Source organism: Equus quagga, chromosome 15, assembly GCF_021613505.1.
Source record: "Equus quagga isolate Etosha38 chromosome 15, UCLA_HA_Equagga_1.0, whole genome shotgun sequence".
Classification (NCBI taxonomy): Eukaryota; Metazoa; Chordata; class Mammalia; order Perissodactyla; family Equidae; genus Equus; species Equus quagga.
The window spans coordinates 84,879,958-84,905,959 of record NC_060281.1 but is presented as its reverse complement, the minus strand read 5'-3'; the positions used below and the strand labels follow the sequence as shown (position 1 = coordinate 84,905,959).

The 26,002-nt window shown below is 43.9% G+C and overlaps 1 protein-coding gene across 4 annotated transcripts in view; it reads left to right on the top strand.

Annotated features, from left to right (window-relative positions):
* TTC28 (tetratricopeptide repeat domain 28) overlaps positions 1 to 26,002 on the top strand; it is a 604,528-nt gene that overhangs the window by 494,527 nt on the left and 83,999 nt on the right. For all 4 annotated transcript variants that reach the window (XM_046640182.1, XM_046640181.1, XM_046640184.1 and 1 more), the window contains 6 exons: positions 792 to 2,133; positions 3,376 to 3,899; positions 7,372 to 7,481; positions 9,415 to 9,544; positions 11,545 to 11,763; positions 13,711 to 13,876. In XM_046640182.1, coding sequence (XP_046496138.1) covers positions 792 to 2,133; positions 3,376 to 3,899; positions 7,372 to 7,481; positions 9,415 to 9,544; positions 11,545 to 11,763; positions 13,711 to 13,876 — 2,491 coding nt within the window. The remainder of the gene's footprint in view (positions 1 to 791; positions 2,134 to 3,375; positions 3,900 to 7,371; positions 7,482 to 9,414; positions 9,545 to 11,544; positions 11,764 to 13,710; positions 13,877 to 26,002) is intronic.

Below are 26,002 nucleotides of genomic sequence, written 5' to 3'. Positions count from 1 at the left end.
CAGTCCCCCAGTGTTTGTCATTTACGATGTTTCTGATTTTCCACTCATCTGTCATGCTGCGGTGAAGACTGTTACGCTATAGCTTTTGCATCTGTCGAATGATTTCCTTAGAATACATTACCTGAGTAGGATTGCAGGGTCTGAGCAAGACCGTGTTTGTGGTTCTTGCCCTGCTGCTGCTTCAAAGGCTATTGCAGTTTCTGTCCAGCGGTTAATGTCTTTACCAGTTTCAGGGCAACCTTGTCAATGTAGGGTATTGTTTAAATTTTTTGTTTGCTAATTTAGTAGAAGTAAAATGATACTTCAGGGTTGTTTTATTTTGCATTTCTTTGATTATTAAAAGAAATTAGCATTTCCCCTGTGGTTACTCTTTGTATTTCCTTGCACGAGTTGTCTGCTCACACCTACTGTTCCTTGTCTATTTCAGTAAATTGGGGTCTTGATTTTTTTAAATCAAACCAAATGAAATCTTTACACACAATAGTTATTGAATTTTTTCATATATGTTTCATGTATTTCCCAGTATTGTGTTTGCCTTTTAATTTTAGATACATATTTGTAGTATGAAATTTATTTTTGTAATCAAATCTGTCAATTTGCCATTGCTTCAAAACTTAGAAAGCTATACCCCCTCTGGAGAGCTGATAAATATTGAATTCTACCTTCTGTTATTTTAAATTCTTTAATTCATCTGGATTGTATTTGAGTATAAATTGAGTTGCAAATTACATTTGTTTCCAAATTGCTAATCGGTTATTCCAACGTTTTTCTGTTTTTATTCTCTTTCTCAGGAATCATACACCAGATGAAAGGCGATTATGATACTGCACTGAAGCTGCATAAGACCCACCTGTGCATCGCCCAGGAGCTGAGTGATTACGCTGCCCAGGGCCGTGCCTATGGGAATATGGGCAATGCCTACAATGCTCTGGGCATGTACGACCAGGCGGTCAAGTACCACCGGCAGGAGCTACAGATCTCCATGGAAGTGAATGACCGCGCCTCGCAGGCATCCACACATGGGAACCTTGCTGTGGCCTACCAGGCCCTAGGTGCCCACGACCGAGCCCTGCAGCACTATCAGAACCACCTGAACATTGCCCGGGAGCTGCGTGACATCCAGAGTGAGGCCCGGGCCCTCAGCAACCTGGGCAACTTCCACTGCTCTCGGGGAGAGTATGTCCAGGCTGCCCCCTATTATGAACAGTACCTCCGGCTTGCTCCTGACCTTCAAGACATGGAAGGAGAAGGGAAGGTCTGCCACAATCTTGGCTATGCCCATTACTGCCTTGGAAATTACCAGGAGGCGGTGAAATACTATGAGCAGGATCTAGCACTGGCAAAAGACCTTCACGACAAATTGAGCCAAGCAAAAGCTTACTGCAACTTGGGCCTAGCATTCAAGGCTCTGCTGAATTTCAACAAAGCTGAAGAGTGTCAAAAGTACCTACTGTCCCTAGCCCAGTCTCTCAATAATTCCCAGGCTAAATTTCGAGCCCTAGGGAACCTGGGAGATATATTCATCTGTAAAAAAGATATAAATGGTGCAATAAAATTCTATGAGCAGCAGCTGGGCTTAGCTCACCATGTGAAGGATAGAAGACTGGAGGCCAGTGCATATGCAGCCCTGGGCACTGCATACCGAATGATCCAGAAATATGACAAGGCCTTGGGTTATCACACGCAGGAACTGGAGGTATATCAGGAGCTGAGTGACTTGCCAGGGGAGTGCAGAGCTCATGGGCACCTGGCTGCTGTCTACATGGCCCTTGGGAAATACACAATGGCATTCAAGTGTTATGAAGAGCAGCTGGATCTAGGGCAGAAGCTGAAGGACCCAGGTCTAGAAGCCCAGGCCTATGGCAACATGGGCATCACAAAGATGAACATGAACGTGGCGGAAGAAGCCATCGGCTATTTTGAGCAGCAGTTGGCCATGCTGCAGCAGCTAAGTGGAAACGAGTCTGTGCTCGACAGGGGCCGGGCCTACGGCAACCTGGGGGATTGCTACGAGGCCCTGGGTGACTATGAGGAAGCTATCAAGTACTATGAACAATATTTATCTGTTGCCCAGAGTCTCAATCGCATGCAAGACCAAGCTAAGGCTTACCGGGGTCTGGGAAATGGACACAGGTAAAAATGACAGAGGACAAATGTGGTTGATAAACCTGCACAAAGAGCAGTTGTGACAGTAACGCAACTTAATGTCTGCATGGCAGTTTATTAACTGTGGAGCATTTTCACACGTATCTCATTTGGTTCCTCTAATGAGTCTTTGAATTTAGCAGGGGATATTATTACTGTTATGTTATGGAGGAAGACACTAAGGCCCAGAGAGATTACGTTAATATCCGAGATTACCCAGCTGAGAGTCAAACCCAGGGCTCTCTGACTCCAAGTGTAATGCCTTTCTGACTACTTCATAATGAGCAGGATAAAAAATCGGAATGGGAAAGATGAATGAACAAATTTAACTGATCTTTTCTGAATGCCCCCCACATTATATGAATGTGTTTATTAATACAACATCCATACCCACCAATTACTTGAACCTCATTTTGTTGCTTTTAGGGAAAGCAGAGTGAAGAAACATACTATCATCATGCTAGGCACCTTGCATAGATATCTTGCTTAATATGTATAGCAATCCTGTATTACTTTAAATTTATTATCATCTGCTATGGGGTTGGGATTTATTATCATCCAGACACTGAGGCTCAGGGAAAGGAATTCATGTGCCCCCCACAACTGGTTTGGTCTTCTGCCAAAATCCATGCTCTTCCCACTCTTATCATGCCATCTCTTAGCAGCAAAAGAAGACACACTGCTGGCCAAGGTGATGCTTCCCTTCTAAATGTGGGGAACCCGAGAAGGTGTCTGTGTCTGCGGAATATATGGCCTCTCCAGATAGGCAGGGGCTTAGGGCTCCTGGAGTGGAGGAAGGGCAAGGGTCAAACTAAATCATCACCCACAGAGTGCTCTGAGAAGCTCAGGGTGAAAGATTTATGGCCATTGTAAAGTGATTTCAAAAACATAGTCTAAGCGGTAGTGGAAATTGGGAGGCCCGAAGAACCAAACAGTTCACTTGCTATCATTGTGCCTATTAATATATTTTATGTTTCCTCTGGGGTGTATATCCCATTGAATCTCAAGCTCTTGGGAAGGTCACTTAGGGATGACTTTTGAATTGCTTTCCAGATTATGAAATTCCCCTGCATCTCACTTTAAGGGCACATGATAGATTTTAGCCAGAAGAGGAGTTAAGAGCTTCTATAGTAAGTGACAGTGACAAATGCTTTTCATTTTCTCAGGGGCTTTAGCATGTCTGCACCTGCACAAAATAATATCATTGCTTTTCTGTCTACATACCCACAGGGCAATGGGGAGCTTGCAGCAAGCCCTTGTGTGCTTTGAAAAGAGGCTCGTGGTCGCCCATGAGCTTGGGGAGGCCTTTAATAAAGCCCAGGCCTATGGAGAGCTGGGAAGTCTGCACAGCCAATTAGGGAATTACGAACAAGCGATTTCCTGCCTTGAACGCCAACTGAACATTGCTAGAGAGATGAAAGACCGAGCTCTGGAAAGCGATGCAGCCTGTGGCCTAGGGGGCGTTTACCAGCAGATGGGGGAATATGATACAGCCCTGCAGTACCACCAGCTCGATCTTCAGATAGCAGAGGAAACTAACAACCCCACATGCCAGGGCCGAGCCTACGGGAACCTGGGCCTGACGTATGAATCCCTGGGCACCTTTGAGAGGGCTGTGGTCTATCAAGAACAGCACTTGAGCATCGCTGCACAGATGAATGACTTGGTGGCCAAGACGGTGTCATATAGTAGCCTTGGAAGGACCCATCATGCTTTGCAGAACTATTCCCAGGCAGTCATGTACTTACAGGAAGGTAAGTGAAAAGGTCGATCATGGTCTCTCAGTCTCCTGTGAGATGGAGTTCAGAGACTACTCTGAAGAAAGTATGCACAGTTTGAGTGGCCACCTCTGCTTGGAGAGAGGATCTCAGAGGCCACATCATCAGTTCAACTCCAAAACCATGGTGTCCCAACTGAGTGTTCCTTAATAGTACAAAGGTGTTCCATTGTCCAGAATGTGTTACCCAGGTTGTCTTACTCTGCTAGCCAGCTGCTTAAGGAGCTGATATCATCCTTGCTTTTCAGAGCCCTCTGCTGCGTGGATAGCATGTTCTCACACAAGATGAATCAAGTAAGATCTAATCGTATAAAATCTAAGGGCCTGAATCAGAGGAAAATGGCCATCTGTTCCAAGCCCTGATGTCCCTCCAGAAAATCTCTGTGTCAAAACTATGTAGAAGTCAATTTTGGTATGGCAGCTGAGGTCTGATCCAGCAGCATCAGTCTAAGGGTCATTCAAGCAGTTGACCAGGCTTCCTTCCCAGTGCTTATGACCCACAGTGCTTGGGCTGGTGCCACGGGCATCTTGTTCCAGGAAGGCCCAGAAAGTGACTGCTCCTCCTCTTCCTCCTCCTCTCCTCCTCCTCTTCACCTCCTCTCTTCCTCCTGCATCAGATTCCATGCACTTACCTGAGCAGTCAGTCCTTGGATGCTTCCTTCCTCGTGAAGCAGAAGTCCCATAACAATGTGTTTACCTTCCACCTCCTTACTCTGGAATGGAGCTTTCTACTCGGGAAAGCACTTCCCCTCAAATGGGCACATTGCATCCTCTCATCCTGGGAGGGCTTTTGCATATATAGTTTATTTAGTTGGATTTAATTCAGGTAGCCTTTAGAAGTGTATCTTTTTATTCCCATTAGCAGCCAAGTGACCTGAGGCTCAGAGAGTACAGTAGTTTGATCCTGACCATGTGGTCAGTCAGTGGTGGAGTGGGGCTTAGCCCAGGTTTTCTGACCCCAGGAACCACTGAAGACCCTGTATAGAATCGTTTCTAAGCTTGCAAGAACAGAGCAGAGTTGGGGCAGTTGTATCGCTATTACTTCTGAGCCCCAGCTGGGAAGCCAGGAGAGAGAGAAACAGGAAGCAAAGTAGAGAATGGGCCAGGGGCTGACGGTTCACTGTCCTCCTTTGCACAGACCAGGAGTTGCTCTGGCCTGCAGGCTGAGAGGTTACTGAGAGGCTGGGAGCCACTTCCCAGACCTTATTTGGCTCCCACTCAGTGGGAACTCTGCCTCAATTAAATATGAGAGTTGGCTTTTGGTTTCCTGAAGCTTGACTGTAGTAAAATGCCAACAAACTGGGGGGTGATTTTCAGTTAAATTTGTGAAAATTGTTAAATTCAGGCCCAGCATATGACAACCTTTCAGCTGTGTTCTTTTGTACTCCTGAAATATTGTTTCCATGAAGCAGCTGCTTCGCCTGAGACATTGTAACATCCTTCTATATTTATGGAAAACTCTCCATTTCTTCAGTTTTTTGTAATTTAAGTCTTGCAGAGATCTAAATTCTAATTGTGGCATCTCCATGGTGTCTGTTTCATGGATGTGCTCCACCAGAGAGCCTGGTGTGACTCGTGGACCAAAGCAGATGCCTCGTCTCAGGAGCTGTTCCATGTGCAGGACACCTGGAAGGCGCTTTCTGAGTGCTCTGAGTCGGGTCTGCAGCCTCTTGCAATGAGGGAACAGTCCAGTTGGAAACCACCTCAGTGCTCTCTCTCTCCTGCCTTTCAGAGAGGGCTGAGGATCTGCATCACTATCACGGGGTGGGGGGGGCTTGGTCTGAGTCTTTTAACAAGCTCTCCAGGTGATTTGTATACACACCCCTGGTTAAAACCACTAGTCTCATCCAGCTTTTTCTCTTTCTGCAAATGAAGAAAGGGATCCTGGAGAGGTTTAGCGACTGACCTGGAGTTTTGCAACTAGTTTTGGGCAAACTGGGCTTTAGGAGAGCTGGATGGGTGGATCAGATTCCTATAGAGGCAGAAGCCGATAGAAGCTGGGCAGGACAGGTACCATGTCTGGTCAGTGGGCTTTTAACTATTGCTGAGCCAGGGAGTGTCCTCCATGCTGGGAATCCAGCAGGGAACAAAGCACAGCCCCTGCTGGCACAGAACCTGCCTCCTGGGGGTGGGAGGGCTGCCTCGATGACTGCTCCTCCTGACTCACAGACCCAGACCTAGCGGGGATAGCTACACTGAAGGATGAATGTGGTTAGCTTGTGGAGGGTTGAAACAGCTAGCATCCTTGTTTCCACCCAAGAACCATCTTCTTTCATTTGTGTTCCTATTCTATGAGGTATTTTAAAATGTGACTAATTTGCAAGTATTATTTTTGGGTACAGTGACATGATTTAAACTTACACTGCTATTTCTAAGTTTTCTGACTTACGTGCATTCTGAAATGCATACTATTTTACAAGCATGAACCTGAGTATTGCTTTTATTAGCCTCTCAACTGACTTTCCAGAAGTCTGAAATTGCATGGGCCCAGCATGCTCAGAGACAGGTTCCCATCCACCTTGGATTAGATTAGAAAAAGGAAGTCCTTCCTTTGTGGAGCCGTAGTGTGGGAGCCTTCATGCTGTCTTCTGCACAAGCTAACTCGTATGTACAGAGAGCAAGACAAAGAACAAAATGTTGCTGAGAACTGCTTAGCGGCCAGTACAGTAAATGGTTGCCCTCACATTTGGCTCCCACAAAGCCCTGGAGGTTGCTGGTGTCCTGAAATCCAGAAGCTTGCTGTGGGTAAGTGACCCAAACTGCAGGTGCCTATCTGAAGGCCATTAGAATGAGGACAGTCTCAGTGAAAGCTTTCGACTCATAGCACTTGTTCTGCAACCCCGCTGAGGCACATCAAAGTCTCAGCCTTAAAGGAAAAACTGATTGCATGGGAAATGTGTCAGTGGCATCAGTAACAGAAGGCAGGGTCAGGCGGTGTGAGCATTCTGCTGTTGGGAAGACGTCAGATGCATCTCCCATCAACACTGATTGGATGCACTGCACGTGAGATAGGAAAAGTATTAGCGTGGCTTCAGTGCTTGACTATGGAACTGTCAGGAAAAGCTTTGGCCAGCCAAAGGATTGGGTTAAATTTATAGGCCAGACGTTTTCATTTGCAAAAGCTAGGGATTTCACATCTGGCAGGGTGGCCAGGTTAGGTTCCGTTGCAGTGTTTTCGCCTGTCCTGCAAACCTGTCTCCTGCTGACAGCCTTCACCTGAGCTCTTGCTGGGGCATCCTGAAGTGTCCTGGAAAGGTCGCTACCAACACAGACTTTGAAGAGAAGGCTTACTCTGCCCTGGCTGCTTCTGCTCTTGCCCTGTATTTTATCTGGCTGCGTAGTTAACGTTCTTTATATACCCCTGAGGCACAGTTACCCTCCAGGACTCCTTGGCAGGATGGAATTGTCCGTCTTTTATGTGTCCTTAAAATTTCTTTACCTGATTTCAGGTTTAAGGTTAGCTGAGCAACTGGGCCGAAGAGAAGATGAAGCCAAAATTCGCCACGGTCTTGGCCTCTCCCTTTGGGCTAGTGGGAACCTGGAGGAGGCCCAACGTCAGGTGAGCAGGAGAAACCCTGTCCCGAGTGGATTTTGTTTCTAGAAGCATGGAGACCTTGGGATTGCTGTCCTAGTGGTGATGACATTTGCCAGAGGTGCTGACCTCTACTCTTGGGCTAATGTAGAGGATTTCCAGCCTGTACCAGCCCAGAAGTGTTGAACTGTAGTAGAATTCTTGCTCGCTTGTGTGGTAGATTTCTCAATAACTTCTTTGGAGTTCTTTACTATTAATGTGCTGCTCTTCCTCATTAAACCTTAATATGAAACTGCATACATTTTATGACAGAAGGACGTAATCCAAGAATTCATAATTAGTGGATTTAACGTCTTTGTAGGTTTCTAGTTATATCAGTAGATAGCGCTCTCTCTCGCTCTCACACGCACACACAGTTCACGTTTCTGCATATATACAAATAGTCGAAGAGAAGCCCGCTCCCATGCTGCCTCTGAAAGTAGAAAGATCCCCAGGGTTATGGGTTCCTCGGTAGGAGCTGTGAGACGGCGTCATCTAAAGTCACCCACGTAGGCAGTGTGTGAGTAACTACTGCAGAGGGCCCTGTGCTAGGCAGAGGGTGCGGAGGAGAAGTGAATCAAGGCTCCTGTGGAGGTGCCCACAGGAACTGAGGGAGTGATGTGACTGAATTTGTGCCATGGCATCCTGGAATTTTATGGTATTTACTGCACCTTTTTTTTTTTTTTTACTGTACTATTAAAACTATTAAAGGCAGTTTAAATAATTCTATAATTTCCTGGTTTTAAAAATTAAAATTTAGGGGCCGGCCCGGTGGTGCAGCGGTTAAGTGCGCACACTCCACTTTGGCGGCCCGGGGTTCGCTGGTTCGGATCCCGGGTGCGGACATGGCACCGCTTGGCACTCCATGCTGTGACAGGCGTCCCACATATAAAGTAGAGGAAGATGGGCACGGATATTAGCTCAGGGCCAGTCTTCCTCAGCAAAAAGAGGAGGATTGGCAGCAGTTAGCTCAGGGCTAATCTTCCTCAAAAAAAATTATATAGTGATAATTTTCTAAGTGCTTTCACTCACTGAATTTATTCCTCAAATGACCCTCTAAGGTAGAATGATAACCACCCCCTTTATAGAGGAGAACGAGAAACTGAGCTCTGAATCTTGCCAAGACTCACACAGCAAATTAGTGGCAGAGTTAGGAATACATTCCTCTCTCCTAGTCTCTTAGTCTTGGAATTCTGTTTAAGTTTGCGTGAACTTAAAATTCAGTACTATTTCCAGCATATAAACAGCGGAGAAAAGTCTTGTGGTCTCGCTGAGAAGCCTATCAGAGTAGCAGTACAGTGTCTCCTTAGGATGTCGAGAGTCTAGTCCTGTGGATGTCCCTGTGAGTGGGCGTGGCTCCTATGGAGCTTGTCTAGCAAAGACCTGACCCTGGGGCACTAGCTGTGGAGGGCAGTGTTTGGTTCAGCTGACCCACCTGCAGAAAGCTGTCTTCCTCCTGCGAGTGTGGCTGCCTTCATCTCCTTTCCCCTCAGCCCCATCTGTTTCTAGCCTACCTCCACCACACCTGTTCTCGCTCCAGTCCTTTAGCATCGTGAGGCGTGGGGGTGGTGAATTACGGTTGCTTGATGACAAGAGGAGTGGCTTTTTGTTTTAATCAAAATCAGCGCTTGGTTGGATTAATAGCTGTTTTTTTTTTAACTTTCAGACTATGAGTCTATAACTCTTGTCTTTTAGATCCCTTATATGTCAACAACTGACTACACGAACTAGAATTTACTGGCTATGATCTGATGCCTTTTCAGGCCCACAGAGACCTACCTGGACATAAAGAGTCATCCTTTCACACCTTTTAAGACAATTTTTAGGTCGTGTACCAAGATGTGAGCACAAGCTGTCTTTAGTTGGTGGACAGTGGTTTCTGAGGAATGGATAACGTACATTCTTTGTCCCCTACTTGCAGCTTTATAGGGCCTCAGCCTTGTTTGAAACGATCCGACACGAGGCACAGCTGAGCACAGACTACAAACTGTCCCTCTTCGACCTGCAGACGTCGTCCTACCAGGCCTTGCAGCGGGTGCTCGTCAGCCTAGGTGAGAGCAGCTGGGGCTCCCCTCTTGTGCCCAAGCCTCTAATTTGTTTAGTGATTGCTGTGATGAAACGTGATTTGTTGTTACAACAGATTGTGAAGCCACAACCACAATCCAGCCATTGAACGTTCATTCGTTTATTCAACAAATATTTGTATGTACTGAGTGCCTGCCCTAGGGATTAAAGTCAAGAAGCCCTGGTTCCTGCATTCACGAAGCTCTTAGCCTGTTAGCGAAGGCAGTGTGATATGATTGGCACCAGGTAGAAGAAACTCAGGTGCTGTGGAAACAAAGCAGCTTGGCAGGCAGACGCAGGAGCCAGGGAAGGTATCCCGGAGACAGGGACGCTTAAAGTAGGTCTTCTCCTCCAGATTCCCTATGTCCTCTGCTGCATATCTTTAATTCTGCTGGTAAATGTTTTTACTATCTGCCTGCTAGACTGTGGTGTAATCAGTGATGATTCTCCTAGGCCTGTGGTGCTGCATTGCACGGCGCAACATGCATCTTCCCTCACCTGGGCCTTAACTGTTGGCAGCCATCCTATTCTAACTCCCCTGTCCTGCACCTCTCCTCAGGCCTATCCATCTCTGCAGACCATTTTCCCAAACCGAGAACTTGGGTTTAGGAGGTACTCATTGGAATAAACAATGTCTTTGAAGTTGGATGTTGAGGGCCTGTCAGTAACCTGTCCTTTGCTTGGTGTGTATGAATACTCAAACTTCCACTTGCAAAATGTATTATTAAATGTCCTCATTGCCTGGGATTACAATTTATTATCTATTATAATCACAGTGTTAAGTCTGTCTAGCGCTTTGGGGCCAATTTTCCAATGTGCACAGAAATCGTCCCTGCTGTTCCAGTTAATAACTTAATAGAGTGAAAGAAGACATTTGCATACACACGTATAAATCCCACTTTCTACTGATGCTTGAGCTGCAGGAGGCAAGGCACTCTTTAAGTGCTATGCTAGAGCTGTAGCCTCTGGTCTCCTGCCTCTGCCCGCTCTCCCTTTGGAGCCTCGTTCTAGCAACTTTTCCATATTTATATTTAAGACGTAAGCAAATACGTGCATTGTGTTCCTTCAGCACTTCTAAACAAGCCTCACTGGAAGGCATGTTGCTTTATATTTTTTGTTCTTTCATATTTGTGCAGTAGCTTTTAAACTAGATTACAGACTAGTCTTTTAGAGGAAGTGGGATTAGAAATTGGATTAAAGACTGAGAAACAACTTGAAAGAGAAGCAATTTCAAAAAACTAAAGACCTCAGAGCTTTAAACCTTATACCCATGGAGACTAGAAGAGAGAAGAGGAGTGAGTGTGTGGGAGCCCAGAATGGAATGAGGTATCAGCTCTAACCATAATATCACCTGTTATGTATGTGGTGTTTTGGATAAAGCCTACCACTGTCTTCACATACGGTACCTCAGTTAATCTTGACCATAGCCCTTTGAAACAGGCAGGACAACTATTAGGATCCCTCTTTTTGAATGAAATGGGGAAGGGCACCCCCAGCAGAGGGACCAGCACGTATAAAAGCACAGAGGTAAATTAGGGGGAAATGTGGAAATGGGGCTTGACGGTATGAGGCATAGAGGGGCTGTATCGAGGAGAAATAGAAAGATGGTCAGGGGTAAACCAAAGAGCAAAACATCAGGTCCAAGAAGCCAAGTGAAAGGGCTCAGAAGCCAGGAGGCCAGGGTGCGACTCAAGATGTGGAATAGAGAACAGGTGGGGCTGAGGACGAATGCTTTGAACACAGTCAGCTCTTTTGTGGGTGGCTGCAAGACAGGGGAAGCCCCGATGCTTAGGGTGGTATGGAACCTGAAAACGTGGGGTTTATAAGAATACGCACTGCACCCATCATCTGAGGCAGGCGGTCAAATTTTAAACAGCGTGACTGAGAGTCTGCCACACATTGGAGTGCAGAGACAGTGAGGTTTCTGCCCAGAATCTGAGTAAGCACCCTCCCTATGGACTTCTCAGCTTATCCCTTTGTCTCCTAGGCCATCACGATGAAGCCCTGGCTGTGGCAGAAAGAGGACGGACAAGGGCATTTGCCGATCTTCTGGTCGAACGACAAACAGGACAGCAGGCTTCTGACCCCTACTCCCCGGTTACTATCGATCAGATCTTAGAGATGGTTAATGGCCAGAGGGGACTAGTGCTTTACTATTCCCTGGCCGCAGGCTACCTGTACAGCTGGTTGCTTGCTCCCGGGGCAGGTAAGATCCCTTTCCGTGGGCACAGGACATTGAGACACTGGACTTTGAAAGTCTAATGAATAGAGGTAGGAGAGGTGCGTTACCATAGATCAGATTAAGGAGCTGATGTCGGCTTTCAGCAAAACCTCAGCGGCAGCGCATATTCCATGGTGGGGCGTTCAATTAATAAAACAGCCCAGCTTTCTCATTCCCCCAAGAAATCGCTGCTGCTTGCCGGTGAATGTGAAAGCATTTATCAAGGAAGACTAAGAGCAGGATTAATTTCACCAGCAGCCCTATTTTTAGGCAGCTGTTGTTCATTAGCTAATAAAGTGATGACTGCAAGTCCTAACGCGTTCTTTCTAGATGTGATTTAATAATTGTGACCCTTTGTCATGGTAAAGTTAAAGAGACTAAAATGATAATGGCAGTTCTATCAGTATATAAATGAAGTCTTATGCTTGAATTTTCTGAGTCTAGCAGAACCCATTTTTAACCACTTCTGTTATAAATCCATTTCAGAAGTAAAAATCCCCTTTGATTAAATCGGCATTAAATGTTCAGGCTGTAACAGTTGCACTAAATACAGAACCACTAATTAGCTGTTAGGGCCATATTTTTTGCATAATAAAATGCTGATGGCTTTACCATGTTGGAGACACACCAGATCCAATTAGAGTTTATTGACTGGGGAAGTGGATCTTATAATTGGGAATCTCGAAGAATGGGGCTTCTCGAATATCTGTAAGCCAGTTTCAAAAAGTTCAACTGCCAGGGAGAATTGACAAGATTTTCTTGATTATGTTTCTATCCCTCTGATTTGAAAAGAAAAAAAAATGATGTCTGGATGACAGCTCTCAGACGCCTCTTGGGTTCAGAGTACCATGCTTATACATTCTATGCCTCAGCATTATTTTTAATAATCTTTTCCCCTTAATTCTATATTTTTATGGGCTTTCTACAAAGAACATTCTTACCTCTGACCTTTTTATGCTAAAGGTTTTAAGTTGTGTTGTTCATGGTGACATGGTAAGTGTCAGCTACGGTGGAATGAATCCCTGTGTATCCCAGCCCACAGAGGGGCACGAATACCCAGGAGGACACGGTTGATGATGGACGTATCAAGTTCTGTCTCTCTGTGGTTGTTACGTTTTGGGGACGTGATTTGACAGGTGGTATATCCAAATCCCTGTAATAATGAGCCATGTATAATGAGGCTCCTATTGTTTCTCTTTTCGTTCCTCTTTGCTCTTAATGAGACTCTGAAGCTTTCACTGGGGCTCTAAACCAATCAGAGAGGACCAGCATTATCCAGCGCTGACACACCTCATTACCATTTGAGAATGTGTCCTGTGTTTATTGCCAGAAAACCACCGTGCATTGCCTCAGTTTCATTCAGCCATCATTTTTTGCTCCTTTAATCCATTAATGACCATTGACCAGTTAGTTTTATTTAAAAATAATTTGAAATGTTTTTATCTGGCCTTTATACTGCATATTTATTTCAGTTTGCTCTTGTGAAATGGAAGGCCTTTGATTACCACGTGGCTGGTTTTATTTTTGTCCGGGATTCGGTTTCTGGGGAGCCCGTACCTTGGCATGCTCAGGCACTCTTCCCGAAAGGACACTTGCCTAGTTGGCGCTTCTGAGAAGCAACTGTTTTGAAATACCTATGAAGTAGTCATCATTCCAGGAGCTTCTGAATATCTCATCGAAAGCAAAAAGCCCTACCTTGAGTTCTCTGGTTTCAAGCACCAAACCTGATGGTGAAAGCTGTAGAAAGGGGGCTGACCACACTTCTGAAAGCCCTCTTGAGACCTGGGATTTCAGAATTTCTTCACATGGTTTGGAGGATGGCATGCTTATCAAAGAGGTCACATGGTGGTGGCATTGCTATCCCCTACGCCCCGCTTTTCTCACCCCCAATCCCAATTGCGTGTAATGTTGGCTGTGCCTGTGTTGTTTCAGGAATTCTGAAGTTTCACGAACACTACCTGGGTGATAACACAGTGGAAAACTCCAGTGACTTCCAGGCTGGTAGCAATGCAACTCTTCCAACAGCTACCAGCTCAGCCCTGGAGCAGCACGTCACCAATGTGCGGGAGGCCCTGGGGGTAGAGTCTTACTACTCGAGGCAAGTAGTACAACCTTTCCAATCCCATGTTCAGATACAATCTCAGGGGTTTTTTACACTTTTTATTCCTTTGTAAACATCCTATTTGAGCTAATGGGAGAAATCTTTTGGAATTCACACTTTTGTTCCAGTCTATTCACAGTTGCTGCAGCAGAGACAAATATGTGTCTCTGGAGTGCAAACCCCTTAGTGGGATATCTTTCTTCTTGGGGGCAATTTCCTTTCAGACAGGGACGGGCCTCGTCAGAGATGCCCATTTTCTAAGGAGAATTTATAGAATGTTTAAACGTAAACATGGCTTTGAATTTAACATACCAGCTAATTAGAACACATGATTTTTTGGTTATAAACAGATTCATAATGAGTTTGTTTGTACTATAGCTGAACGCCTGTTTGAGAGAGTAATTTAGCACCAGAGACAGGATCTGTGCGTTGAGGGGCTGAGGTGGAGGAAATTGAAGTCCCAATATCAAAAATAGAGAAGTGCTTCTTGCAAAGATTGTAAAAGTTATATGCTTATGCAAATATTTTATCGTGATTGACTATTTTACATGTGGAAAATAACTTCCACAAGCACCCTGCTTCTGGAGAAAGTCAAAAGAGGATGGTCCCTACAGCTGGGTCATAGCCAGATGTCCCAGGCGTCTCAGTCCTCCATCCAGCGGGTGACAAGTGTCAAGAAGATACGTAAGCCAGAGAATCTGCTGTGTTAGCTGGTGTCAGGCCCCAAGCGTATCTGCTTGGTCTCTTGAATGGTTTCATTTGTAATCATAAAAATCCTAAGATATCACTGAGATTTCTTTAGAGATGCTTAACCATCTCTTAATACTCTTGAGTGTGTGGTAGTCATTGCCAGCAGCTGGATTGATCTTTGGAGTGCTTACGAAGTCGAGGACGAGTTCTTAGATGAAAAATAATCATTGGATAATGTAATGTCAAGACAGGAAGGGGTTGTAGTGGTCATCTAGTCCAACTCTTTTTATTTAACAGAAGCCAGCAATGATTGGGACTTGCTGACAGCCAAGTTAGTGTCAGAGCCAAGATCAAAACAATCTAGATCTCGCCCAAACACCCAGGCCAGTGCTTGTTCTGTTTTTAATTATCAAAATTAATATCATATTTTAAGAAAATAGCAGAAGCATGTAAGAATGTCATCTCTGGCTTCTGTCTGTATGAAGTATGAACAGGCTTCAGCCACATGCACACATTGTTGTCTTATTTCTCCCATGACTGCTGTGCATCCTGGAGCATCCCTGTCCTTAACCCTGGGGAGTGGTATGCTGATTACAGGGGCTTGACCTTGTGGTAACCCCCAAAAACTTGGAAGTAAGGCTACTCCCTGAGATTTAATTATAAATGACTGTAAAATAAGTTAGGCCAGGAGTATACAGAGCTGCTTTAGCAGAAGAAAGACACATAGGCCAGTCTGATTAAACTGTAACCTGACCAAAGATACTGCATATCCAGAGCAAGTGTTAGAGGAGAATGGTTGGATAGCAGTAGAAACACGGAAAAGGGGAGAGTAAGCAGGGCAGATTTTGGCATTGCCCATTTCTGATATTGTTAGGGGGAGAATCTTGGCTAAGGGACTCGAGCCCCATTGGAAGGCTATTCCCATGGTGGACTTGCAGTCATCATGCTCGTATTTCTCACCCTCCCTCCCTTCCACAAATATTTGAGCACCTACTATGTACTATGCAGACTAGAGACTGGGGATAGAGTAGTGAATAAGGCAGGCATAGCTTCTGCTCTCGGGTAACTGAAAGATAGTTAACAACAGAGCATATAAGATCTTTTAATTAAAATTGTTTTAAGTGCTTAAATGAAAATGCAGGGTGTAATGAAAATGTATTAGCAGGGTGGGGAAACCTATACTGGGCATTGAGGGGGCTACCTTGAGGAGGTTATATTTGAGTGAAGCTCAGAAGGATGATGAGAAATAAGCTGGGTGAAGGCCACCCCAGTCCTTCGGTAACCCACAGTGGAGAAGACCTCTCAGGTTGTCCTCCTGCCTTCCCCTGTTCAGGTTCCTTGGTTCTTGTCACACTTTCTGATTATCATTTGGTTTCTCATGTGAATCTACTTGCAGATAGAAAATGCGCATAAACTGGCATTCTGGTTTGTACAGCTCTGGGAGCTTGGTTAATGAAAGTGGGCTCCGAAGAGGCAAAGCCTCTGAGCCCAGGCCTAAGCAATTCTTTTATATCATCCTGGGTGGTGAGTAATTCTGCTTCCAGATGCCTTTTGAATTGAAAAAATGGCTTTTGGGTTATAGTTCAGCTCTTCATCACTGGCAGGGAGAGAGGAAGGACTGTAACTTGCTCATGTTCCTCACTTTAATCTTTTCCCCTCTGCTGTATACTAAAAGCTAACAAGTTACGAGTCCTTAGGGATCTCTAGGACTTTGGGGGGCTTGGTGCTCACTCAGCATGACTTTGTTGGGCTGCCCTCGGTAGCTTCAATCCCCACTTTGGACTGCCAGAAATAAGGCCTTTCTTGCTACTTCGGGCTAGTCTTATTAGAAATTTGTTCATATATTGTAAGCTTAAACTCACGTTCTTGATTATGATATTAAAATTGAACACCGTAGTGGTGTGGTTTGAGTTAGTCAACTAGTCAGAATGGAGTTTTTGTGAGACTGATTTCTGCTTCACAGTTTCATGAAATCAGTAAGAACATTTCAATGACAGATAAATTATTTTTCATCTATAAAATTAGTAAATATTTTTTAAAGCCATAATGCTCAGTGAGGGTAAGGATGCAGTGAACGAGCAGTCTCATACCCTAGGGATATAAACTGATTTGGCCTTTCTAAAAATAATTTGCCAGTAATATTAAAAATCTTCAAAACGTGGGGCTGGCCCCGTGGCCGAGTGGTTAAGTTCGCGCGCTCTGCTGCAGGCGGCCCAGTGTTTCGTTGGTTCGAATCCTGGGCACGGACATGACACTGCTCATCAAACCACGCTGAGGCGGCGTCCCACATACCACAACTAGAAGGACCCACAACGAAGAATATACAACTGTGTACTGGGGGGGCTTTGGGGAGAAAAAGGAAAAAATAAAATCTTAAAAAAAAAAAAAATCTTCAAAACGTTCATACCCTTTGACTCAAAAATTCTCACTTTAGAAGTGGAGCAAAGATGTGTTCATAGGAATATTTATAATAGGTCTATATGTTATAGAAAAAAATTAAAGCAACTTAAATGTCCACAATAATTGTCAAATTATTTTATATCTCTCCAACATATTATGTTGCAATTAAAATTGTTTACAGAAAATTTTTAATCACATAGCTAAATGTGACAAAATATTAAGTGAAAAATGTAAGATATAAAATTATGTATATAACAATTTAGATTTTGTGATATATTCAAAAGATGGGTATAGACCTATTATAAATATTCCTATGAATACATCTTTACTCCATTTCTAAAGTGAGAATTTTTGAGTCAAAGGGTATGAACATTTTAAAGATTTTTAATACTACTGGAAAATTATTCTTAGAAAGGCCAAACCAATGTAAACTAAGAAAAAATTCTTGGAAGGAAAGCGGCCATAGTGTTAGTGGTAATTACAGCTGGATGACAGAATTATAGATGCTTGGTATTTTATTCTTTATACTTTTCTTTATTTTCAGTTTTTTTCACAATGGACAATAGCCATGAACAAACAACTCTGTCATTCAAAAGGAAAAAAGAGAGCTTTCTGTAATTTAAGTTTAGAGAGAATGCAGTCGAAGTTTCAGAGCCTGGCACCGTGATCTAGCTGTAGGAAGGCATTCTGGGTTTATTCTCCATTCTTGCCTCTTGGTAAACGCCATGCCCCAGCCACCACACCTTCCTCTCTGTTCTCTATGTGTACCCTGTGACTTCTCCTCCCCTCTAGCTCAGGCATCTCTACCTCTGGCTCTGTAGGTGTAGCTGCCCACTACACATCTCTGCCTGGGTATCTTCCAGGCATCTCTACTGTAAAATATCTAAAGCTCAACTCTTGAGTTTCCCCATTTCTCCCCCAAATCAATCAATGTAATATGTAGTACATTAACAGAATGAAAGACAAAAAGCAGATGATCATCTCAATAGATGCAGGAAAAGCGATCGATAAAATTTAACACCCTTTTGTGATAAAAACACTCAAACTAGGAAAGGAAGGAAATCACCTCATCATAATAAAGGCCATATATGGAAAGCTCACAGCTAACGTTGTACTCAATGGTGAAAACTGAAAGCTTCCCCTCCAAGATCAGAAACAAGGCAAGGATGCCCTCTCTTGCCATTTCTATCTCACATAGTACTGGAAGCCCTAGCTAGAGCAATTAAGCAAGAAAAAAAGAAATAAAAACCATCTAAATTGCAAAGGAAGAAGTAAAATTATATCTGTTCACAGATGACATGATGTTATATGTGGAAAACCCTAAAGATTCTACACAAAATCCAAAAAAACCCCATTAGAACTAATAAATGAATTCAGCAAAGTTGAGGATACAAAATCAACACACAAAAATTAGTTGCGTTTCATATGCTAACAATGAATAAGCCAAGAAGGTAATTAAGAAAACAATCTCATTTACAATAATATCAAAAAGAATAAAATACTTAGGAATAAATTTAACCAAGGAGGCAAAAGACACGTACACTGAAAACTAAGAAACATTGCTGAAAGAAATTAAAGACACAAATAAATGAAAAGACATCCCATGTTCATTGATTGGAAGACCTGATATTATTAAAATGTCCGTATTACCCAAAGCAAACTACAGATTCAATGTAATTCTATCAAAATCCCAATGGCAGTTTTGCGAAAAATAGAACAAAACCATCCTAAAATTTATATGAAATCTCAAAGGACCCCAAATAGCCAAAACAATCTTGAGAAAGAAAAGGCTAGAGACCTCATACTTCCTTATTTTAAAACAAAGCTATAGTAATCCAAACAGTGAGATACTGGCATAAAGACAGATATATAAACTAAAGGAATAGAATGGAGAACCCAGAAATAAACTCTCACAATATGGTCAAATGATCTTTGACAGGAGTGCCAAGGCTACATGTTGGGGAAAGGATAGTCTCTTCAATAAACGGTGTTGGGAAAACTGGATATCCATATGCAAAAGAATGAAGTTAGACTCTTGTCTTATACCATATGTAAAAATTAACTCAAAATGAATTAAAAAGCTAAACATAAGACCTGAAACTAGGGGCTGGCCCTGTGGCCAAGTGGTTAAGTTCACATACTCCACTTTGGTGGCCCAGGGTTTTACCAGTTCGGATCCCGGGCACGGACCTAGCACCACTCATCAAGCCCTGCTGAGGTGGTGTCCCACATGCCACAACTAGAAGCACCCACAACTGAAATACGCAACTATGTACTGGGGGGCTTTGAGGAGAAAGAAAAATAAATAAAATCTTAAAAAAAAAAACAAAAACCGAAACTATAAAACTCCCAGAAGAAAACACTAGAGAAAAGCTTCATGACATTGGATTTGGCAGTCAGTTGTTGGATATGACACCAGAAGCACAGGTAACAGAAGCAAAGTTAAACAAGTGGGACTACGTCAAACTTACAGTTTCTGCACAGCAAAGGAAACAAACAATAGAGTAAAAAGGCAGCCTATAGATTGGGAGAAAATATTTTCAAACAATGTGATATGGGGTTAATATTTACACTGTATAAAGAATTCCTGCTACTTAACAACAAACAAACCAAATGATCCAATTCAAAAATGGGCAAAGAACTTGAATAGACATTCTCCAAGAAGATATGCAAATGGCTAACAAGCACGAGAAGATGCTCAGCATCACTAATCATCAGAGAAATGCAAATCAAAATCATAATGAGATGTCACCTCACACCTGTTAGGATGGCCACTATCAAGAAACCCCAGAAAATAATAAATGTTGATGAGGATGTGGAGAAATTGGAACTCTTGTGCACTGTTGGTGATACGGTAAAAAGCTGCAGCCCCTATGGAAAACAGTAAGGAGGCACATTTTTTTACCATAATTTTTAAAAAAGTATAAAAAGCACATTCTGAATCCATCCACTTCTGTCTGCACCACCACAGGCACAGTGCAGATCCCGGTCATCTCTGTCCTGAACTGTTGCTGCCGCTCCTCTCTGACTTCTCTTGCTCCCTCTCCCTCTCGTGGCCTTCCAGTGCCTTTCAGCCATAGTGATCTTTCAAAGATGTATTTGGGACTAGATTTCCTTGCTCTTCTGCCCATCACAACCCGCCCCCCCAGCCCTGCCCCCCACTTTATCCATTCAAAGGTTCTGATGGTCTTCGGACTCCAGCTCAAGTTCCATATGCTATCCTGTAAGCCCGTGAGATCTAGCCTCTGCCTGCCCCTTGAATGGCACCTCTAGTCCTCCTCCAGCTTGGCATCTCCCTGTGCCCCAGCCTCCTTTCACCTCCTAGGATATACCAAGGGCTTTCCCACCTTAAAGCTTTGCACATACCCTTCCTTCTCTCTGTAAAATTCTGCCTACTGCTCTTGCTGTGGCTGGTTCCTTCTCATCTTCAAATTCCTGCTTCAATGGTACCTCCTCAGAAAGACCTTCTGAAGCTCCGTTGTCAGGTTCATTTACCTCTGCATATCCAGTCCCTGGGGCAGTCCTGCAATATAGTAGATGCTTAATAAATGTTTGAGTGAATAAATGTTTGACTGACTCTCTGAATGAATGAAGCTCTCCTTTCTGCCTGGAATTGTCCTTCTCCTGTAGATAGTCTAATCACCCGTTAGAGCTCTGTTCAAATCTCGCACTGCTTCCCTTAGGGCCACTCAGGTCACTCTAAGTCCAAATCAGGTTTCTGCTCGCCTCTATGGCACCTAATAATAGCACTTATTTCATAATCGCCTGACTTGTGTGTCTTCCCAAGCAGATAGTGATGCCATGGAAAGCAGATGCTGTGTCCTTCTCCTTTCCGAATTCTCCCTGTCTGACACAGTGCCTGGCCCATAGTGAGACGTCAGTAAATTGAAATTTAGTCGCCAGAAGACGTGCTGTGAGCAGGCTGTCTGTTCATGCTGGGCTGGTTTACTGATTCTCTTTCTCTAGTGGGTGTGAAAATACATTGTGCCCCTAGAAATTGAGTCCCTGTGCCTTGGGGAACACCTTTATTCAATTACCCACTGCCTGGCCATGGTGTCCTTGTTACTCTGCAGACCGTTTTTGCTCTCCTTAATGGCCTCTTGCTGCTGAAAGGAAGTACAGCACTACAAAGGAGTTTCTGAAAATGGATTTCAAATAAAAGAACTGCTTTTATTAAGTGTTTAATAAGAACTTCCAGTCCCTTCTTCCCAGATCAAGAGAGGCGTGGATTGAAGCCACTGTATAGAGCATGAGCCTCCCATAATGGAGGTGTTAGGAATTTCAAAACACATCTTCAGTTTTTAATTCTGATGTTTAGCCAGAGTCTGGCTGCCTCCTGAGCACCTGGGACAGTACAGTGGCACTTTGGGAACGCTAAGCTCACTGATAGCCGGGCTGTGTTCAGTAGTAGATCAGGTCTGGAAGGAGTGCTCCCAGGGGCTTTTGAATAAATGTCAATTGTAGACTGCCCTTATAATAGGGTAAATATTCCTTTATTGTAGATAAATAGTAAACCTTGATCAAGTGTAGCTGTTATTCTTCTTTTCTTTTGGTGTTTTTCTATATTTCTAAATTTTCTACAGTGAAAGTTATTTTTAGAATCAAATGCATTTTCTTGTTACAAAACACTGATAATTTAGATTGCACCTATTCATAAATACTGATGGCTCCAGTTGATTCTAGACTGATAACAAGTGGCAGTTATTAACAAGTCTGACAATGCCAAGTGTTGGAGGAGATTTGGGTCCACGAGACACGTTATGTGTGGCTGATGAGAGAGTAGATTGGCATAACCACATCAGAATACAATTTTTTTTTTAAGATTTTATTTTTCCTTTTTCTCCCAAGGCTCCCTGGTACATAGTTGTGTATTTCTAGTTGTGGGTCCTTCTAATTGTGGCATGTGGGATGCCGCCTCAGCATGGCCTGATGAGTGGCTCCATGTCCGCGCCTAGGATTTGAACTGGCGAAACCCTGGGCTGCCAAAGCGGAGTGCGCGAACTTAACCACTCTGCCACGGGGCCGGCCCCCAGAATACAATTTGGCAGGACCTTCTAAAGCAGAATATTCACATACCCTTTGACCCAGATATAATATATAAGAGAGGCTCTTGTATATGATCAAGAATGTTTAGAGCTGCACTGTAAACAATAGCAAAATCCTGGAAACACCCACATGCCATCAGTGAGAGAGTGGGTGAGTAAATGGTGGTGCAGTTCCAAATGGAACATTAGGCAGCAGTTAAAAAGAGATGAGCCATAGTGAACCCAAAGATGAGGCTAAATCTTAGAAATATAATATTAAGTGAAAAAAGTAGGTCCTAAAATACTACCTACAGCATGACATCCTTTTAACAGAGTAAAAAGCAACTGAAATTAAAATACGCTTTTAGGAATACATCTAGATGCCATAAACCTTATGTAGCAAGGACAAGCAGGGAGTGAAGGCCATGGGATTTGGGCTGGTACTTGCCTCAGGCAGGGGAGGTGGGGGATGGGCTCCGGGGGAGGTAACAAATGATTAGACGTAAGTTGTGCTCTGGCTTCTGTTTTGGGTGGTTGTTTTGTGAGCACTTCTTATGTTATTAAAAATTACTAAATAAGTAAATGAAAGGAGGCCGTACATGGATTAATGATGAGAGGGTGTCGGGAACCAAAGATTATGATTAATCCAATCCCAAAGAGATTCCTCTCACTCCCCAAAAAAGAGGAAAGAAAGAATTTTTCAAGCAAATGAACTGCAAAAGCAAAATTGCCACTTGGACATATTTAATCGATTTATAAATGGAAAATTGTTAGACTGATTTAAATTATTTGTATCTCTCCTTTAAGCAAGTACCCAAGCACCATTCATTGCTACATCATTGGCTTATTTTCAGTTACACTGGGTCTTTGAAAGTTTAAAACTATCTTTACAATATTTTCCAATTCTGGCTTTTTGCTAATTGAGGCTGACGTCCCAATTAATCCTAACTATTAAGGTTTTATTTTACAAATCAAATATTTTTTCTTACCCCAAATCCTTTCCATAATTCTGTGGAATAAAAGAGGATATGATATTTTGAGGCGTTTATTTTGTGCCTTAAACAGAGTTTCCAATTTGATTCTAAATTAAGGTAGTACCGTTTTGAAAATATTTTATGAGCGTGTAGTCTCTGGCAGAGCTGGTACTGCGCCTGGAAGTATATGCATGAATCGTAGCTGGACTCCTTGGCCTTACAGTAGCTCACAGTGTGGAATGCACAACAAGTGTGTAAATTATTAATCTACTACGTGTGAAATGTTATGTAAAGGTCTAAACAAAGGAGGCTGCGCCTTGTTCTGCCTACTTGGGGGCTAGGCAGTGGTCCAAGAGGCTTCCAGGGAAGGTGGCTTCCTTTTGAGCTGGGCCCTGCAGAGTGAGGGGAGAAAGGTCATTCTAGGCAGAGGAGCTCCTCACCGGGCAAGGGTGTGGAGGAAGGAAGGGCCCAGGGCCTTCAGATGGTGAATGGTGGTGGCAAGAGGAGGACAACCTGTCCTTTGCTTCAGGAAATGTGGTCTTCTCCATCACAGTCGCTCAGCTGCTGCGTCCTAAGGCTCGCCTCTTTCTTGCAAGATCTGAAGTCGGGCTCCCTTTCTGATGGGGTGGGTTTGCTTGACTGAGTTTCTTATGTCTTGTCTTCTTGGGAGACGGCGGGGTTCCAAAAGGCAGGCCTTATCTCTGAAGTGACTCAGTCAGGCTCAGCTATATCTGTTTGAGAAAAGAAAAGATGATGCCAGGTTAGGGATTAGAGCACTGAAGAGACAGCTGCAGAAATGAGTGGAACACACTGCAGACTCTGGTCTTGCGCCCTTGATTCCCGAATTTGGATTCCTTCCAAAAGGCTGAGTATAAAATGAGTTCAGAAGGCTTCGGTAAGCTTCTTAGTGTAAGTCAGCAGCTTAGCAAGGAGGATAAGTGTAGTTGGTCTTCTAGTATGACCTCTGAAATAGCCTAAATTGAATCCCCTTTTGTATTTCTCGTGAACTTTTTTAAAAGCAAAATTCTTGAAATTGCTACATAGGAGGTTTTTTTCTTCATATTCATGGGTGGGATAATCTGGTGAATGGTGGAATCAGCCTAAAGATAAAAAGCAGAGTGCAGTGACACAAGGAAAACCATTATGTGCCTGTCATTTGGCAAGTGTAGGGGCCTGGAACTGTGAATGGCCTGGGCTTCCCCGGGCCACAGGCTGACGCTTCTGCACCTGGGTCACAGGGTGGGGGACAGTTTGGTAGATGCCATGAAGACCTAGGAGGGGCACTATTGGTCACCAGACATTTCTTCTTCTTCTTCTTTGCTGAGGAAGATTCTCCTGGGCTAACATCCGTTGCCAATCTTCTTTTTGTATGTGAACTGCCACCACATCATGGCCACTAACAGCCAAGTAGTGTAGTTCCACGCGCAGCAACCAAACCCGGGCCACCAAAGCAGAGTGTGCCAAACTTAACCACTAGGCCACTGGGGCTGGCCCCAGACATTTCTTCTTTTATTTCTTGTCCCAGATCTTTCACTCATGGTCCCAAAGCTTAGAATGGCATTCCTGTTAGAACCAGGGCCACAGGGAGAGGGGTGGGGTGAATCCATTGACCAATCCAGACATTCAAGTGCTTCCCTCTCAGTTCCACATCAACTGTTGACTGGCTGTTGCCATAACCAATTTTGTAAAAATTCTTTGAACTAATCAAATCTCAATCTCCCTGACTTTGTATATCCTGCCCTTTGCCCCAGTGAAATTCCCTGGCCTTTTCTTTCTGATTGATTCTGTGCAACTTTATCTAACAATCAATATTTAAGACATTTAATATATAACTCTTGACTTATCTTGCTTTGGGAAAATAACCCCAGCATAGCCACGAAGTTCGTCTTTGAACTGGTTAAAATAGGCATTGTTTTTCATCCCGCTTGTACTTTGAGCTCAAATCATAGCACTTTATGATTTGAGCACAGGGGTAGGAGGCCCTGGAGGGGTGCCGTCCTTAAAGGAGCACATTTTGCTATGACAGACCCACAACTCACACTCTATGGGTTGAGTTTTCCTCCAAAATGCCATATAGCACCTTGAAATTTCAGACTTATAACCACAAACATGAATTTCTGCTCTGGGTCTGTAGGTCAACTGGAGTGGTTCTACTTTAGGCTGCCTATTGGGCTTAGATCCCTGTGTCTCATCTTTTTCTGACCAGTGGCAAATAGACAAGACTCTTCTCATAGCAGAAGTCAGGACCGCAAGAGACCAAGCACATTTAGAGCTCTGCTCACCTGTTGTCCGCTCATGTTCCATTGGCTAAAGCAAGCCACGGATCAAGCCAGACATCAGTGGGGTGGGAGTGTATCTATCCCATGGAGTGAATATACACTGAACAGTAACACAGTTTCCCACTCACACCTGCCCATGGAGACCTGGAGAGAGAGAAGGGTGATCTTCGCTCAGGCTTCAAGCTCCTGTTCGCTCCAGCATCTGATGGTTGACCATTTGTCTGCTTTTCTCTCTCGCCCCTGGACACCACACACACCCAGGTGTGGTGAGGCTCTGCAAGCACTCCTCCAATCTCCTCTGATGGCGTCTCATCTTCCTCTTTCTCTGAAACTATGGGCCTTTCCCCTCACTCACACTTGGTTATTGGACTTCCCCTTGGAAACGTAGTCTTCCTCTCGGACACAGATTATGTCCCTGGCCCACTGTCTTGCTTGATTTCTAGGCTTGACCTTCCTGCTGTATATAAGCAGCTCCCCGGGAATTCACCTCAAGCTCAGCACACCCAAAATCATACCTTTTCTCAGGCAACTCCTCCATCTGGGATAACTTTATTCCCAGTTTTTCCCATTTATTTTAAAACCTCCATCTTTTCTCCCCAAGTTCCTTAGTTTTGAGGCCTTTGAATCATTTGTACTTAAATTTCTCTTTCCTTTATTGCTGTTTATTTAATCAATCACTTAACACTGTCTGCTCTTACCCGTTTGCTGGCTACTTCTTCTTCTCTCCTACTTTCACCCTTTCTTCTCTCCTGCCTT